The following is a 19,458-nucleotide window of genomic DNA, read 5'->3' on the forward strand; positions in this document are numbered from 1 at the left end:
ATGTTTAACCAAATACAACAGGCTAATTTTTAAGTTGATAATCTTGTAAGGCCCATGAATAATGTTATAAATTTTGGCAGAGAAGAGGTTCCCCACCCCAGTTCTAGAGGATAAGAACTAGACTGCTAACCACAAGATTCGCAGCTGGGAGTCCACCAGCCACTCCACAGGAGAAAGATGCGGCGTTCTGCTCCCACAAACATTTACAGCCTTGGGTTGCTATGAATCGGAACTGATTTGCCAGTCCTTAATAGCAATAATAATGTCAACTCTATACAAAATGATCTTCTTTGTATGATTTCAAAATGTGGACTGTATTACATAACACAAGTAGTTATGAAGTACAGAAATGAGTTAAATACATGTTTAAATTTTCTAATTAATAAAACTAAGCCGATTTTACCCTGGTAAAAAGAGTAAATTATACTCTGAAATACAAAGCATCACTTATGGTTCTCTTTTTTGCCAGTTTTATCTATTCTATTAACTTTTAGATAAATGATAAGTTTGTTCAGACAGTAAACTAGAAAACATTTTCTTTGTCGGATTATAAACTACATTTTTAAATCCCAAAATGCTATCCAGTGCCATTTTAGGCAGCAATACAACCAAAGTATAAGCAGTAGAATCCATATGCCCTTGAATAACTGTCCTTCCACTTAACAAAGAAAGTCTCTTTAGTAGGCAGAGTTTTTGCTCACTTAACTACAACCCCATTTTATCACAGAATCACAGCAAAAATCAAAAGTTACAAAATAGTAAGTGAAGAATAGGGAAGACATGCATTATTATTAAACTATATGTGTGTTAGGTTCTCACAGAAGCATTTTGCTATATATTTTTTTAAATCTCTTTTCAAAAGTAGTTGCTTGCATTTAAGAATTGATTGGGCTAAATTTTAATATCCTAACTTTCCTACTTTCATTATCTTTTATAATGATAATGTTATGCTCTGTTTGAGTTACTTATTAGAGCTGTTACCAGCAATAACTGTCATATGTATACCTCCAGTTCAGGATATAAATATTGGTATAATATTTGGTTTAAGTTATAAATATGTATAAAACAAAGAGGGCTGCCATTATTTATATATTGCAACAAATACACAACAATGAATACAAGTCATTTTTCATAAAAATACAGTTTCCAATCTAGTTAGGAAAATAATAAACTCTGAGGACATTAAATACTTAAAAACACAAGGTACTCCCCTCTGTTATAAAATGCCAGCCGGGCAAGTTCTGAAGGAGATTCTTTATTGGCAGCCATATACAATCGACTATACCAGCAGACTCTTGGTTTTCTTGCTACTGAAGTAAAAATCTGGTACCTGGGCAATTTAAAACATTAACCATGTAATAATCACTACAGACTCTCACTGGATCTTTTAAATTTTTGTTAAAATTTGCCAAAGTCATGATCAATACAATTATTGCAGCTACATTATTTGAAAAAGTAATATAAATTATGTTGCTAGAGACAAAAATACATTGAAATACATAAACATCACCACATAACACAGCAGAAACTCATAACTATTTAATATGAAAAATTAAATTAAAAAATTAGAGAACTTAGGGATTTTTCACTTTAGCAAAACATTCTATTTATATACTTTAAACTTCTATTATACAGTATACAATAAAATACTTTAAAAAGATATAACATTCAAATGCTTCATTTACACAAATAATATTGCCAATACTAACAAACTGATGCCCTTCACAAGAACTTTTCTGCTTATGATGATTTCAAAATGTTTATTTCATTTTATATTTTAGTTAGCAGTTAGCATTATGTATTAATTGTCAGTTCTGTGTTGACAAATAGAGAGGATCCTAGCCAAAATACTGTCTCAAAAGTAATGTACATCATATTGCTTGAAACTAAACAACCATATAAAAGTGGTCATTGTTAATCTAAACATTGATTAAGAAAGACAACTGGCATATATTCAGGCAGAGTGTTGAGTTCATGATGATTTATTTACAATAAACATACTTTTTACTGAAGCTAACATGATATATAGGATTCTATGTCAATTACTACAGTCTCTTAAAGTTATAAAAATATTATATAAAATACCACAGGCTTTAGAAGATATAACTTCATGTGGTTCTAATACTAGCAGCTGAAAAGTGTTTATAATTTAAAAATAAATAAACTATAGAGGTAAACCAGTTACAAAACAGTAGAGAACTACAATAGTCAGAAGAGTGAAAAGAACTGCTTAGTAACACAATAGCTAACAAAATGGTGAAGCAGTTGGATCAAACGTTTTGAAAACCTCTTTTAGAGACTTATCATCCACTTCTTTATTGGGATCATTCTCTGGGGTTGGGCTCACCTGTCCTGGCTGCCTAGCCTGCCTTGGATCACTGTACTGAGGTCTAATTAAGCCTGTTAATGCTGGGATAGGAAGACTGTGCACTGCTGGGGCCTGGACCTTACCAGAACTCCTGAGCTCTGCCTGGGGGTCAGCTGGCCCATTGACAGTGACTTCCATATGTGGAGTGGTTTTTTGTGGCAGAATTGCTTCGGCAGGAGACGGCTCATTTTTGCCACTACTTTTTAAACCACTTTTTTTCTGGTTTTCTGCATTTTCCCCCAAAGAAACTGTTGCTGTCTCGGATGTAGATGATGAACCATGCTCCCTGGGATCATACAAACTAATACCACTAAGAACTGAACTTGAAGTTCCCAGTGGAAGGCCTGCTGAAGATGATAGTTTAGGGGCATATGGAGGCAAAACTCCAGGCCCAGGACTGCTAGTGACTGGCCCTGAGGGCTGTGATGAACCAGGGTTTGATCTTGCTAAACGAGGGGTACCTTTAGATGTATGTGAATCCTTTGTAACCATCTGATGAGACTCTGTGTGGGGCAACCTGTGAAGTCTAGGATCAAAATTTTTTTGCAGCCTGGGATCTCCTAATTTACTTCCTGAACTATGCAAGTCTCCAAATTGTTCTAAGTAGACCTCTCTGTTTGTTGTATTGTTTTTGGCTTTGGCTGCTAATTTCAGATCAATGAGCACTGTGTTCTGATGAAGATCACTTTTTGTATCCCACAACCGATTGAGCCTCTGGTCAGCTATAAGAGGGGGTAGAGGTAAATTAATTGAAGATACTGGATCAGGTTTAGGCAAAGGTACTGGAAGTAAGTCTTCTGGAGCCCACACGATGTGTTTTGCAAAGTTTGGTTTGGTTAGTACAATATCCATTTTAATGTGACTGAACTGCCTCAATTGTGACCTTGGATCCTGGAGTATTATACCAGGTGAAGAATCCAGAGGTATTAAGACAGCTTTTTCTCTCAGTTCTCTTTCTGCATTTTCATCATCATCTCCTCTTTTGTGTTTGACATTAGTGCCAGCATTTGCGTGACGTAAATCACACTTAGCTCCACCAACAGAAGAGCCTACGTGACCACTTCCATTCCCTCTTAGTTTCCTGGGATCCCACGCAAGTCTAAGATCCAGTGGGGCAGACTCAGAAGGGTTTCTAATGCCTTGCCTTGGGATAGTCCTAAGTCTAGGGTCAACCACTTGGTGTACTTTACTTTTCTCTTTAGCAAGTCTTGGATCAGTAGGAGTGCTGAGTTCTGTGGGAAGTTGTTGCTGATTCCTTAAAGTTTCTGTTTGTTTCTGTAATGTTTTCAGTATTGACTTGACACTGCTTCCTTCTTCCTCTTCACTGCTGGAATACCAGTTAACAGTATCATCTAAATGCAGATAAAAAGTTATCATAAAGAATGAAGCATTCATATCTGGCCTTATTTCAGATAAAAAATATAACAAAGAAAATACAAACTACTTCTGTAATAAGTATAATCTACCAGGCCTGGTGTGGCGCTGTGGGCTAATCGTCAGACTGCAAAACTGTTTGAACTGCAAGGTCAGTGGTTCAAGCTCACCAGCTGCTCCTTGGAAACCCTATACAGGGTCTCTATGGGTAGGAATTGACTTGACAGCACTCAACAACAACAACAACAACCTTCAAGTAAAGGAGCCATGGTGGCACAATGGTTCAGTGCTCCTCAGGAGAAAAGATTGTGCAATCTGCTCTGTACAGATTGCAGTTAGGAATGGGGCAATTCTACTGTGTCCTATGGTAGTGGTGGTGGTGGTTATGTGTCGTGGAGTCGGTTCCAACTCACAGCGACCCTGTATAGGGTTTCCAAGGCTGTAAATCTTTACAGGAGCAGAAAGCCTCATATTTCTCCCATGAAACAGCTGGCATTTTTGAACTGTTGACCATGAAGTTAGCCTGACTCATAACCACTACACTTCCAGAGCTCCTTACTCTGTCCTATGAAGTTGTATGATAGAAATGCCAGAGTTCCAACACTGGCACAAGATAAAGATATGGCCAGACAATGATCAATTCTGTTATTACTCTGCAAAGGAAGTGAGATTAAAAAGAATATGCAACATCCTGTCAACCAGAGAAAAGTCAGGACCTCTCAATCCAACTGACTGCAGGAAAGTCATAGTGTAGGGAGCATGTACTGAGAGACTGGGTGCAAAGGGAAGACTCTTGGACAGGAATTCTAAAGTGTACTGTTGTTGTTATTGTTAAGTGCTGTTGAGTTGGTTCCGACCCACAGCGACCCTGTACAGGGTTTCCAAGGAGCAGCTGGTGAACTTGAACCACCGACCCTGCAGTTCAAACAGCTTTGCAGTCTAGTGCATTAACTCACAGCGCCACACGAAGATCTCTAATTCAAGCAAGTCTTAAACGTCAGAGCTCTAGATTTATCAGGATAGCAAGGAAGACATTTTTTTAAATGTTTGGAAAGAAAATAAGACACTAAAAAATGATGGTTAAGGGAGTAATGCGAACAGAACAAATAAGGGACAGGGATGGAGACTTCTCATTTACACTTTATTATATGTTTATATATTTGACCTCTGTGAGCATTATTAGTTGTCAAACATTTAAAATTTTAAAAGGAGTAAAACTAAAATCCTAAAATCTATATATCTGAACTTTATGAGAACATATTGGGCCCTACTTCTAAGGCCTATTGAACCCCAGTATGTTGGATTATTTTAAAAGTTTAGCCACCTGGAGTTAGAAGAGTAGAAGGGACTCTGCAAACAGAAGCTTCAGGAGGGTGATTCTATTTCCTCTCCATCAACACACACATACATTGCTCTAAATTGGTCACAGAGTAGCTACTCTGCCCGTTCTTGTCAGAACACAGAACTTTATGAGACAGAGAGGAAGAGAAAGAAGACTCCTAGAATATTTTTCATGAGTAAAATATCCTCGATAGTCTAGTTTTTACCTAACTTTGCTACTCATAAATATGTTTCTACTATCTGGAATTTTGGTATTGTATGTTTAGTTTGAACAGAGCAGTGCTTACAAAAGAAGCATTGTTATTTAAGATAGTGGATGTAGTTTAAATTAGCATATGCTATATCACAATAGGGTAGTGGTTATGAATCGGGCTGTGAACTGCTAGGTCAGCAGTTCGAAACTACCAGCTGTTCCATGGAAGAAAGACGAGGCTTTCTGCTCCCATAAAGATTTATAGCCTCAGAAACCCTGTATGAGTCAGAACCGACTCCATAGCACATAACAACAATATCACAATAGCAAAATGTTTTACTCAGATCTCAGTATCTGAAAAAAAAAACTACTTTTAGACATTTTAGACATTTTTCTCTTCTCTTTTACCTCCAGGAAGCTTAGTGCTACACTTGTGATTCACTATTACCTGTTGCAATTATTTTTCAGATATCTCTGCATATAATAATTTCACTTCTCATAGTATTAGTTGCTTCTACTTTTATTTTTGTGTCCTTTTCATATTTTATAAACAGCCTTAAATCCTCTTTGGAATGACAGTAAGTATATTAACAGAAGAAAACTAGGGGATTAGAGATAAACCAACAGAAAACAGATACTAGACAAGAATTAACAGCTTTTCATCAAAAGAGAAATAAAATTCATAAAAGCATTCAAATTTATAAAAACTAAATCCAAACACATTAAAAATAGCTGTATAAAATTATTTCTGTATACAGAGCAAACCCTCACAGAACATTGTCAAGTACTATTTTATTGTATAACATTTTATATCATCTAGAAAATTTTTAGTTTATTAAATCAAATCTTGATAAAGAGTTTATATAAAAAGATTGTCATAAAAGGTTTTCAGTACTTAAAGGAATATATTTAAATTGTGTGGGAAATTAACTTTTTAAGAAGAACTCATTTTTTTGTGATATTAAATGAAGAGTTAATGTTACCTTCTTTGCTGTTGTTGTTAACAAGTGCTGTCGAGTCGGTTCCGACCCATAGCGACCCTGTACAGGGTTTCCAAGGAGCAGTTAGTGAGTTTGAACAACTGACCTTGTGGTTCAAACCGACCTTGCAGTCCAGTGCTTTATCCTACAGTGCCACATCCAGGACTCCTTGTAACTAGCTAGTGTTCATCTAATTTTACCTAGTTGTTCACAAGTTTCACGTTTAACAGTGGGCAAACATACCAATATTGTAATTCAGAAACAGAATTTGAAACTTTTTTCATGATTAGCTGAATAAACTAATCAAATTTCAGCTGAGTTCACATACCAAGTAAAAATACTATGATAAACTTTATGTAATCTTTTTACATAAAAAGTAATATAAGGGTCCTTCAAAAGTTCATAGAAAAGTAGAATTAAAAGGTAATGGAAATTTTCCACAAACTTAGATGCTTCCTAGTATCTTATGGTCCATTCAGAAGAAAGATGAGGCTTTCTGCTCCTGTAAAAATTTACAGCCTCAGAAAAGGCTTCTATGAGTTAAAACTGATTCAACGACATAGTCTGTGCTCATAAGATTTTCTGTAGTAACAGAATCATGTTGAACTTGTGTTAGCCGTCAAAATCCCTGGCTTTAAAAGTATTCTGTTCTTGTCCTATGTCTTTCCTTCCTAGAAAAGTGAAGGGATTCAATAGCAAGTCCTGCTGTTCCATGGCTAGCAAGCACTCTAGTTTTAAGATGTATTCACTACAAGTCAGGTTGTTTGTAATGAATAATTAGATCATTCATGGTGGTGGAAACCATGGTTTCCAAGATAGATAGGGGCTGCAAGGTAAACTGGAAAAAGAATAAAGAATTTTCCCCTCACCTACTGTTACTGGGATACTTCCAACCCAATAAGCCACCCTACAGGACAGAGCCTCATCTTTCTATTGGGCAGTGGTTTAAAGCACCACCTTGCTATCAACAGCCTGATGCTTAACCCACTATGCCACCAGGGCTCCTTAGAGAGAGGTCAGATTTGAACCTATTCAACATAACTTCAGAACCTAAATGATCCAAAAGGTAAGACACTATCATAACACCTGACACACCTTCTTCCTTGCTTGGTGCCCTGTGAGACTCGGTGCTGTTTGGGTCTTCATCTTCTTGGTATTTCTGAGTAAGTCTCACAAAAAGTGCCCTCTGCACTGCAGGGAGGAGACCTGGTACAGTCAAGGGGTTGTGGACTGTTATGCTACTTCCGTCAGACCCACTGCCATGGTTATGGGAGTCTTGAACCATGGGAGGCTGATGCTGGGCAAATTCACCATGCCACATCTCATCTATATTCACAACACAGAAAGAGACACAAATTTAACACTAAAACCAATCAACAAAACAAACCTAGTATTGTTGAGTTGATTCCGACTCATACCAAGCCTATAGGACAGAGTAGAACAACATCAGTTTCAAGCCTGGTAGCGTAGTGGTTACAAGTCGGGCTGCCAACCTCAAGGTCAGCAGTTCAAAACTACCAGCAGTTCCGTGGGAGAAAGATGAGGCGTTCTGCTCCTGTAAAGATTTACAGCCTCGGAAACCCTATGCAGGGTGTCACTATGAGTCAGAACCGACTCCATGGTACTTAACAAAACAAAAACAACAACAATTCTTTACAGCAGCAGAATGCCACATCTCTCCTCCCATGAAGCAACTGTGGGCAAATCACCTATCTTTCAGTTAGCCGTCAAGTACTTAACCACTGTGCCACCAACACCAGGGATCCTTGAATTAGCACTAGCCCAGAGTCCTAGTGTGGCGCTGTGGGTTAATGCACCAGACTGCAAAGCCGTTTGAACTGCAAGGTTGGCAGTTCAAGCTCACCAGCTGCTCCTCGGAAACACTATACAGGGTGGCTATGGGTCGGAATCAACTCGACAGCACTTCACAATGGCTACTGAGTCCATTTCAACTCATAGTGACTCTATATAGGGTTTCTGAGATTCTAAGTCTTTAGGAAAACAACAGCCTCATTTTTCTCAAAAGGAGCAGCGATGAGTTTGAAATGCTGACCTTTAGATTATCAGTTCAATGGTTAACCCACAGCACCACCAGAGTTTCTTTGATTTAATAATGTTGTTGTTGTTACGTGTCACTGAGTCGGTTCTGACTCACAGTAACTGTGCACAGGATTTCCAAGCAGCAGTTGGTGATTTGAACCATCAACCTTGCAATTAACAGTCCAGTGCTTATCCTACAGCACCACACCAGGACTAAAGAGTACAAAATTCTACTACCCACTCCACTTGACAGTACTACTTTCAGTTATAAGAAACTGAAGCTATAGTAATAATCACAATTTAAAAATCAAATTATAATAAAATTTAAAATACTTTTTAAGTATCCAAAATTCTATTGTTTCAAAAATTTTGATTAAATTGAAAACATATTTAAATGTTTCAACTTCATCATATTTTACCTAGTTTTATTGAAAACATACTTCCTACTACCATACTTTCCTTTAACAAAGAAGCAAGATTTAATTTTTTCAAATTAGAAATGAATTCTTTTAAAGTGTAAACTTACCATCAGAGTTATTGGGAAGCTGAAAATGATGGACAGCATGATGTGAGTAGTAATGATCATAAAATTCTGCTGGGTTTTGTAGGGACTCATAACTGGTGCTGAGTTGCATTTCCCCAGGACTCTGCTGGTGAGATGAACCTGGAGACGAGTGGTTCTCTCGAGGTACAGTCATCATATGTCCTTGAAAGCCCGGGGAGTGGTAAGCACTTATACTAGGTGGTGTCAAAGGTGGTCCTGGTTGAACAAGTACTCCAGCTTGACTGTGTGGGCCTACAACTCCAGGTGGACCAGTAGCCAAAGGTGGACTTTGTGGCATTGGTAAACCAGGAGGTACTGCACATGGGTGATGTCCAGGGGATCCTGGGTGTATCACAGGACTGTCGTGTCCCTGAGACATAGTAGGTACAGGACCTGGACTAGATCCAGAGCTGTAGGCAGGTTGAGGGTGTGGGCTGCTTTCCTGAAATTGTGGTCCTGGTGGTGAGGCACTGTTATAAAATGCTGGTGGACTGTAGAGAAAAATGAATAGTATTGCTTAGTTCAAAGAAAAAAATTTTTAAGAGTGTTACATTTATAAATAGATATTGGTTAAGTATTTATTCTATTATCAGAATAGAAAATTATCTTGTCTTTCTGATTTTAATAATTCACATTAATTGTGATATTAGATATTGTGACTTCTCCTTTCTCATTTGTTGAGACCCATTACTCCCCTCAGTGTTGGGGCTGAAAGAAAAGTCAGCAATGGTATTTTAGACCCACTACATAGGCCTTGGGATGGAGCTGCAAGGGGGAAACTGTACTGCTGAAAAATGCATCCTGGAAATTTTACCCAGTTTTTCTCTAACACTTCTCTAAAAATCTGAGCTATGTTATTAATTCCCTATTGTTTTTGTTTATTCTTATGTGCCGTTGAGTTGGTTCCAACTCACAGTGACCTTGTACAGAGTTTCCAGGGCTGTAAATCTTTGCAAGAGCAGAAAGACTCATCCCATGGAGCAGCCAGTGGGCTCTTACTGCCAGCCTTGTGATTAGTTGTTGTTAGGTGCTGATGAGTCGGTTCTGACCCACAGCGACCCAATATAGGATTTTCAAAGAGCAGCTGGTGAGCTTGGACCTCAGACCTTGCAGTTCAAATTGACTTTGCAATCCGTTAGTAGTCTAGTGTTTATCCTACACAGCCTCCACACTCCCACTATTAGAAGAAATTGATCACCAGGTGGTAGGAATGACAATCCCACCCACCTGGCAATGCCCTTCAGGATTGTTGAAACAGGCTTCTGAAACTGTGAAACGATTCCAAAAGAAAAGCACAGGCAGCAGAAGACAGAGACGGAGGAGCAGCCATCAGTGTGCAGGCCAGATTTCTACTATCTCTACCCACGTTTGGTTACATCATCACTGAATGAAAGGTTTTTTTCAAATAACAATTTCTACAAAAAAAAAATTTTTTTTGCTGCCATTTTTGAAAAATTTAACTTACTTCTTCCCAATCTTGTGTGCTAAATCCACAGTAGGCTTTACAACTATTTCAAAAAGAGATGGGATTTTCTTGAAATCATCAGGGAGATCTGTCGAAAAATCATCTTCAGGTTCAGAAAAGGAAAAATGCTCTGGTGGGGTTGGCAGAAGCCCAACTCCTGGAGGTGGTTTGGGAAGAGGAGCTATGCCACGTTTTCTAAGTTCTTCTAATTCTCTTTCATCTTCATTTGTGGGTTCTTCATCAGTATTCAACACCTGAAAATAAATGGCAAAGATTATTGTTTCAAAACAACCTCATTTCCTCATACTTAGAACTGCCCAAACTTTAGCAAACTAGTTTTGTTAATAGGGAAATATATATAATACCAAAGTTAAAGCGGATCGTAGACATCTAGTTTATCATATTTGGCAGAGAATGAGGTTCTACATGGCAAAGCATATTGTTCAAATTAAATCAGCTGAGTAAATGCAAAATCACGAACAAAAGGTTCCTAATTCCATAGCCCTGCTTTCCCAACACAGAATATTAACAGAAAACCACTTAAAATAAATCCCTCATTTCTCAGTAGGGTTTTGTAAAATACAACATGTGATTATTATACACAATGTCTGAAAGTAAGCTAGTCGTGTCAAGTGAGTCTGTGGAGAGGGCTAAGTAATAAGGTATAGAACCTTTACTCACTTTGTCCAAAAGTTTCTTTGTTTCTTTAGTCAGGTCATCATGAGAAAACTTACAGTTGTCTCCTTGGTAACATTTTGCTCCAGTATGATAGAATTTGCATGGAAATTCATGTAAATAAAATATTAAGGAACCGACCAAAAATAACTGACTCAGTACGACTGTATTAGTAATACACTCCTGTGAACCTAGGTAGAGCCCTGGTTGGCCAGCAGTGTGGCAAGACCTGGGGACTCTTGGGCTCAGAGTCAGTGACATAGCCACAGAGGACTAGAGTGGAGAGTGAAATGTCCAGCTGATAAGAAGAGAGGACATATGCATAAGAACATCCACACTTGTAGATAATACCAACTCGACCTGGCTTTAATGACTAGATGATCAGAGCTCAACTAGAAGAAGAAAGAAGAGGAAAAAAAAAAAAAGATTAATCTGATACAATTTGATGAACCTGACCTACACCTATGGATGCAGCAGCTCAAAAAGAGGGACCAAATCAAATTTCTATATGAGGAGTGGCTGGTGAGTTTGAACTGCCAGGTTTGCAGTTCAAACGGTTTTGCAGTCTGGCACATTAACCCACAACGCCACACCAGGACAAACCCAAATTTTTCTTATAAATATGACTTATCTTTTCATATATATTGGGCTTATTTGTACTTCTTTTTCTGTCAGCTCTGTATATATCTCTTGTTCTATTTCCCCCCTCAATTTTCTGAAGCTCATATATTAATAATATTGCCTCTTTGTAAGTTATGTAAGTTACAACTGTTTTCACTTTAAATATTTATCTTTTTACTTTGCTTATGTCATATTTTGTTATGAAAATTAAGAAATTGATACAACCAAATTTTTAACCTCTTCCCTTATGGCTTCTGGATTTTGAGTCATAGCTAGGAATGTTTTCTGCTTTGCTGAGTTATAAAAGAATTAATTAAAGCATTCCTCTGGTATTGAATGGTCTAGTTTTTTACATTTAGATCTATGAGAACAGAATTTTTTTTTTTACTTTTCATTGTATTGCTTCCTCTTTCATTAAAAACATTTTTATAAAGGTTATCTTAAAATTTATCAGGAAAAATAGACACAAGATTAAACTTTATGCTTAAAAAAAATAACAAAAGTAGTGAGCAAAGCTACTTTACCAGATATCACTATATTGTTGTAGAAATAATTACAGCAAAAGAATGCAGATAAGTAGATCCATGAAGACAAACAGATAGCCTAAGAAAAAAAATACTCTACAACACACACATAAATATTCAGTGAAGCATACAGAAATCTGAATGTGTAGAGAAAGGCTCTATTACTCTTAAATGGTAGAACAAGATATTTGGAAGAAAAGTAACAAAGATTCAGAATATGTTACTTAAAAAAACAAAACAGGACCCAACATATAAGTGAAATCCCAATTTGGGCTGGGGACAGGGATACAATATAAATGCACAGACTTGACTTCAAGAGGGAAAAGTAAGGAATATACAGTGTTTATCACTGAATGATGAGACTTTGATATTAAAATTTCAACAATGATCATTTTTAACTTATGAAGCTATATAAAATAATTAAATCATAAAATAAATACTTGGCAAATTCTCCTATGGGAAGTACTGCCTCTTGAAATACTTCACACTAATTATATTACTTGTAAAGCACCCTTATTTCTTAGATTTCCCCACCCCCCCAAAGGAAAGTTACGTCATTTTCCCTACAGAATAAAATTCAGTTTGCCCTTTTAAAGTGCAAAAACTTTCTAGACTGGGCTTACATTAATATGCTATTTTAAATTTAAAACCAAACTAGTCTTTCTAGATTGTATTTATGATGTTTTAAAACCTCAATGTCTTAAAACCTTTATATTCTGGCTAACGTATTTCAGTAAAGGATATTATGCATATAAATGCAGTTCTCTCCTTTGGTACAATATCCTTGCAAATAAAATTTGCAGATCTCTTTTCTCTTCTCCAACTCTGCATCATGATCAAATTTACATTGGTCTCCCTGTTCACAAAAGAAGAAAAAAAGAGAGAGAAATAAACAAACAAAACAAAAAAACAAAGAAATAGAATCTTATCCATTGTGTTTCAAAGTGGAATACTGTCATATTTTCAGTCTTTCAATACTGAGCTAATAACTTAAACAATTTCTTAGAATTCTTGCCTAAGACAATGGATGTGGCTAAGAGTCTATGGGCACAGAGTCAGCACAGTGAGGTGGAAATGGCTCTGGCCTCAGAGACTGCCTATATTCTACGAGAATTCATCATTTCTAGCTGACCTTCGATAGGTACATTAGTAATCTTGGTGCTATGCATAAAATGGGGATAATAGCAGAAACTACTTCATAGAGTTTCTATAAGGATTAACTAACTTAATACTTATGATCCACTTACTAAAATAATTACCACACAATCAGCATTATACATGTCAAGTAAAATCTGATTTCAACAAATTTTATTATTCCTTAATATAATAAATGAGCCCAATATACATTATTCCCATGCAAGATATATCTTGAAGAACCTGTTTCTTTAAAACTATGAGACACAAAAAAGTAATCTCCCCAAAAAATATTTTAAAATTTAATGATTATTTTGAAAATGAAAATTATTTGATACCCCAATAAATTTACCTTAATACATCTTCCTTCCAGAAAATATTTACAAATTTGTTTTCCTTTGTGTTCCACTGTATGCTGATTAATAAATTCCTGAGTCATAACCTTCCATTTTTTCCCTGGTTTACTATTCTGTAAGAAAAAAATTCATTTGAATGCTACATGAACTATTAATAGGAATTAAAATGTATAATCATATGGATCTGGGATACAGTACAAATTAACTAAAATTAACTATTAAAAGTGATCAAGATTAGAGGTTCTGATGCTGTTTGTTATTTCCTTCTGTTATAATGAATGTGCTTAATTACAGTCTTTAGAATTAAATTTTTCAAGTGTCCAATAGTACTCAGTTTTAGCAAAAGTATAATAAAATCTGCATCCACATGTATTGTTGGCAGATATGTTGTAAGACTTTAAAATGCCTGTCTATTTTTTGACACTGAACTTTTAATTTATCTAAAGGAATTATCAGGGAGACATACTAAGATGCATTCACACACAAAAAAATTACTGAAGAATTACTTATGTACCAAAACAAATAAGCAACCAAACAACCTAGAAACATTCTACACATGCAAAAATAAGCAGTAAGTCAAAACCATGGTAGACTATTATGGTGATGGTGGTGGTGGAAGGGGCAGTGATGTGCTGTGGAGTCGGTTCTGACTCATAGTGACCCTGTAAGAGGGTTTCCAAGGCTGTAAATCTTTGCAAGAGCAGAAAGCCTCATCTTTTTCCCTTGAAGAAGCTGGCAGATTTGAACAGCTGACCTTGTGGTTAGCCCAACTCATAACACACTGTGGTACCAGAGCTCATATTATTATGCAGTCATTAAAAAAAACATGTAATGAAATGACTTGATTGGTGCATAAGAGAACATTAACAGTAACAGTATGTTACTATGTGAAAAATGATCCTAATTTTACAATAAAAGCAAAGAATAAAAAGACTAGAAGACTATACCACCCAATTTCAATAGTATATGTCTCTAGATGGTGGGTACAGAGCAATGAATGACTTCATATGGCTCTTCTACCCATAGTATTTGTAATTTCCACAAAACATTGTTTTTGTCCTGCCGGGTCTGGGTAAGAGAAAATGGAATGAGATACTTATAGTATGATATGATTCAGCTTTGAATAATTAAGAGTTGATTCTGATTGTAAAACCTTAAAACTCTAACATAGGTATAAAGCAAAAGGGGGAGAAATCTCACTACCACCAAGAAGAAAACCAGAAGTGGAGTACATCCTTTTGACCCAGAACTCCCTTCACATTGAACATCTTTGACCCAGGGAGAGTAGCAGAGGGATTGCAAAGGACCAGCAGCAGTAGAACCAAGAGACAGAACACAAAACAGAGTGGTGGATTTCCTGGGCCACAGAACTTTTGTAAAGCTCAGTGCATTTGGGCAGGAGACTCATTTGCTGAGTGGGATGCCTTGAGGAGGCAACCAGGGAGCTTATGTGTACTTATCTACAGCCCTAAAAGAGCTTTATAGCATGGCACGGAGAGAGACGTCTGATTGTGGGCACAGCTGACTGAAAGAACAGCGTCCTGACATTTCTGATCCTGATCTATGTAACTTAATCAACACCATAACTTTGAGCATGGTGTCTGAGTTCTGGGTGGCCACCTCAACAAATGATCAAACCTAGCTGAGTATAGAGCACTGTGGAGACATGATTGGTATCATTTTTTGCAGTGGTATTAAAGAATTTTTAAATTTTTCATTGAGAACTCCCAAGAGCAGATTAGCATGTGCTGTGTGTCACAAATTTATCAGGGCCTGAAATTAATTTTTTTAGGTCATACCTACTAACATCTTTAAAATAATATACATATTAAGAAATCTTTGCCTCTAATCTTTAAACTCAGAAATCAGAAAACCATGAATTTTCAAATCATATTATGTATTTATCCCTTAAATCTCACTCAAGGTTGCAACTTCCAATAACATATGCTTGCTTTGTATAATTAAACCAAATTCTACTAGAACAGCGTCAGAATACAGGCATTGTATTACTCTAGACAGTTGCTGGAAAGTTCAGAGTTCAATTCAACATTTACTTATTCCATATCTACTACATGCAAGGCACATAAAGACTTCATCTTTACAGCCATTTATACCCTTTTCCCTCTTTCAACTCTAATAACTCAAAGGGCTATTTACCACCACCTCCCTCCTAAGAGCTCTGGTAGGGTAGTGGTTACAAATCGGGCTGTGAACCTCAAGGTCAGCAGTTCGAAGCTACCAGCTATTCTGCGGGAGAAAAATGAGGCTATCTGCTTCCATAAAGATTTACAGCCTTGGAAACCCTGTACAGGGTTGCTATGAGTCAGAATCGACTCCACGTCACCACCACCCTTCTTGGTTGTTATTCTGCTGTTAGATTTACAGCCATTTGCACCTGAAGAAGATGACTCCTAGAAATGGAAAACACAGACAAGGACTATATTTTTGCTTTCAAACATATCTATTTTATTTTGAGATAACCTAAATATACACCTATATACTATGGCATGGCTTCAAAAAGTCTATGGAAAAATGCATTATCTTTTCATTCCATTTTTTCCACAAACTTTCTGAAGCTCCCTCTTATCATAACTAAGTAAAATTAAAATTATATATGCATGTTATCTGAGCCAGAAAATTTTCATTTATTGGAAAAGTGTGTTAAAATCACAATGTTTTCCTTGCAACCAAACAGATAGAAAAAGGAAAAGTTCCTCTTCTCCTCCGTACCTCTTGAAAATCATCCATTCCTGAAAAAACATTAGGGCCTTTACTGGATCTTCCCCCACGATCTTTGCGTTTGATTTTCTTCTGCAAACCACGTCCACGACCAACATTATAACTTTTAATCCTTTGTTCAATACCTAAAAAGTTAAAACATACTTGAAATATTACCAAAAAACCCAGCATGTCATTCAATCTATTGGTTTACAAGAAACAGCATGTTTTACATAGTATAGCGTACAGTGACTTCCTTTTTTCTATAAATTAAATGCAAAAAATTAATGAAATCTTTACATTTTGCTTGGTTTATTATTTTGTCTGTTTATTAAAGGATGCTAATGAAAGCAAAAACAAAATTAAACAAAACAAGTATGTTTATTTCCTAGTTTCATTCTTTTCAACTTTCCTTAGACTAAGATCACTAAAGTACTGGACAACAAGGTTGGTTTGAACCACAGGGTCAACGGTTCAAACTCACCAGTCGCTCCTTGGAAACCCTATACAGGGTCACTATGAGTCAGAACCGACTTGACGGCACTTAACAAAATCGCTAAAAAGGTTCCAATAATTTCCTGTTTTTAAAAGAATTAAATACCATATTCATTTTAAAGCAAACATTATAGAAATCATTGTTGTAAAGCGCCTCTGAGTCAGTTCTGACCCACAGCGACTCTGTATAGGATTTCCGAGGAGCAGGTGATGAGCTTGAACCACCAATTTTGCAGTTAAACGACTTTGCAGTCCAGTGCAAAACCCTTAGTATTTACTTTTTTAGCAAACTGAGTTTCTATTAAGCTTTTAAGTAATTATACACTTATGAGGGAACTTCAAAAAGGTCATGGAGAAATGGAATAGAATGATAACAGAATTTTCCACAAATTTTTTTAAGCCCCCCTTGTATATCTTCAAGTAAAAATTATTCTCATCTTTAAGTGTTTGAAAAATTTGGTATTTAAAAGTATCCAAAAAGATACTAAGTTATAAAAATTATGTTTTTTGTTGTTGTTGTTAAGTGCCATTGAATCCGTTACAACTCACAGTGACCCTGTGCCTGTGTAGGGTTTCCAAGGTGCAGCTGGTGAGTTTGAACCACCAACCTTGTGGTCCTGTGCTTCTCCATTAGCCACACCAGGGCTAAATTACAATACAATTTACAATTTATTTTGCCAAGTTTTTACTGAACCAGTAGTTTTCTAGTGCTCTTAAAACTTATAAAACTGAACTGACCAACAAGTTTCCTGGACTACATAATGATATAAGAAAAGGCAAATCTGTAACGTGTTCTTTAACTTAAAAACTATAAATAAAAATGCATCTATATTTTTAAATGCTTTAACTAATGTAATACTGTTGTAGCTTCAGAAAGTTGATGGAAAAATTCCATTATCTTTTAATTCCACTTTTCCTAGGATTTTTGAAGCTCCCTGGTATATGGAGAATATTTGGGGAAACAATAATAAAAGTTAATCTGTTGCTGCTGAGTAATGACCCTATCGGACAAAGTAGAACTGACCCATATGGTTTCCAAAGTAGTAAATCTTTACAAACAGACTGCCACATCTTTCTCCCATGGAACAACTGGTGGGTTTGAACCTCCAACCTTTGCATTAGCAACAGAGCACTTCACCACTGTATCACCAGCGCTCCTTGTTGTGGAAGAACTAAAACATCTCAAAATAAGAGTGTGAGAATTTCACTTATGACTAGAAACTGATTTGATGACGCTCACCTGCTAGGGTCTCATATCATTCTATACTACTTCTCGTTGATAGAGAACTTTTCTGGATCATGTTTTACTAAACAAATAAAAGTAAACTTGATCGCATTCTTCAATTGAAAAAAAATGTATACAGGAAGGAAATCTTTACATGATCTAGAACAGCATCAGTGTCACCTAAGGCCTTGTTCGAAATGAAAATATGTGGCCCTACCTTTGGTAGCACAGTGGTTACGAGTCGGGCTGCCAACCTCAAGATCAGCAGTTCAAAACTACCAGCAGTTCCACAAGAGAAAGATGAGGCATTCTGCTCCCGTAAAGATTTACAGCCTCGGAAACCCTGTGCAGGGTCACTATGAGTAGGAACCGACTCCACGGTACTTAACAACAACCTCAACCAGAACCAGAAACTCTTCGGATATATGTCCAGCAATAATGTGCTAAGCTCTCCACTCCAGGTGATTCTCATGCACATTTAAGAATTGCGTTGGTAGCTTTTGCACAACTAAATGTATATAAATACATACATAAAAAGAAAGATTTCTATTTCAACCAGAAAGAATGAAGAAATAAAGATAGCGAAAGTAACAACAAAGGCAATTGATACAAAGAAGCAACTTACAAAAGAGAAATATAACATGCAATAATCATATGAAAAAATGTTTCAAAGGAAAGAAATTAAAATAGAAAAAAACACCATTTTTGCCTCAAATAATAAATTCAGTGTCAAGATTTGGAGAAACTAGCATTTTTCACATATTAAAGGAGTTGTTGGAAACTGATATATCATCTTATTGCAAGTTAACTTGTATATGAATCAAAGCCCACCAAATTTGTGGTTATGTCCTTTGCTGCAGCAAATCTACTTTTCAGAATTCAGTCTTAAGGAAAAATGTTTGTCAGGATGCCTTCTGAAGTACTTATAAAGATGTTTACTGCAGTGTTAGTTACCACAATTAACAAACAAATCAAGGGTACTTTAAGTGTCAAATAGTTAACAATTAACAAGGCCAATAATTTGTTAGACACACTATGGTATTATCTATTTAATATAACACAATGGAGACATTAAAAACTATTCATTAAGTATGAATAATTAAGAATAATTCATAATTAAGGGAAAAATAAGTTGTAACAGTATATACAGTTTTCTCTTAGAAATAATGATCAGAAAAACTCTAGAGGAACATAAACCAAACATATTAATAGTAATTATAGTCTTTCTGAAGTGGTAAGGTTTCCAATTAGCTTTTTTTAAAAAAAGATTTTTATTGTGGATTGAGTGAAGATCATCAGTTTTACATTCAACAAATCATACACCTTATTTCATTACAATGAGTATAATCCCCTCCATGTACCATCAATTAACAGTATTTCTATCCACTTTAGCTTTTTAAAAAAA

The 19,458-nt window shown here is 36.2% G+C and overlaps 1 protein-coding gene across 1 annotated transcript in view; it reads right to left on the reverse strand.

Moving 5' to 3' along the window:
• Positions 1 to 278: 278 nt before the first annotated feature.
• The window catches only part of ZC3H6 (zinc finger CCCH-type containing 6), a 73,646-nt gene continuing 54,466 nt past the window's right edge, over positions 279 to 19,458 (reverse strand). The window contains exons 5-12 of the mRNA XM_006876448.1: positions 16,346 to 16,479; positions 13,612 to 13,728; positions 12,870 to 12,981; positions 10,987 to 11,096; positions 10,306 to 10,559; positions 8,823 to 9,331; positions 7,352 to 7,582; positions 279 to 3,720 (exon numbers count right to left, since the gene is read on the reverse strand). Of these exons, the coding sequence (XP_006876510.1) occupies positions 2,246 to 3,720; positions 7,352 to 7,582; positions 8,823 to 9,331; positions 10,306 to 10,559; positions 10,987 to 11,096; positions 12,870 to 12,981; positions 13,612 to 13,728; positions 16,346 to 16,479 (2,942 nt within the window). The 3' untranslated portion in view covers positions 279 to 2,245. The remainder of the gene's footprint in view (positions 3,721 to 7,351; positions 7,583 to 8,822; positions 9,332 to 10,305; positions 10,560 to 10,986; positions 11,097 to 12,869; positions 12,982 to 13,611; positions 13,729 to 16,345; positions 16,480 to 19,458) is intronic.

This window comes from Chrysochloris asiatica, unplaced genomic scaffold (genome assembly GCF_000296735.1).
Source record: "Chrysochloris asiatica unplaced genomic scaffold, ChrAsi1.0 scaffold00380, whole genome shotgun sequence".
NCBI lineage: Eukaryota > Metazoa > Chordata > Mammalia > Afrosoricida > Chrysochloridae > Chrysochloris > Chrysochloris asiatica.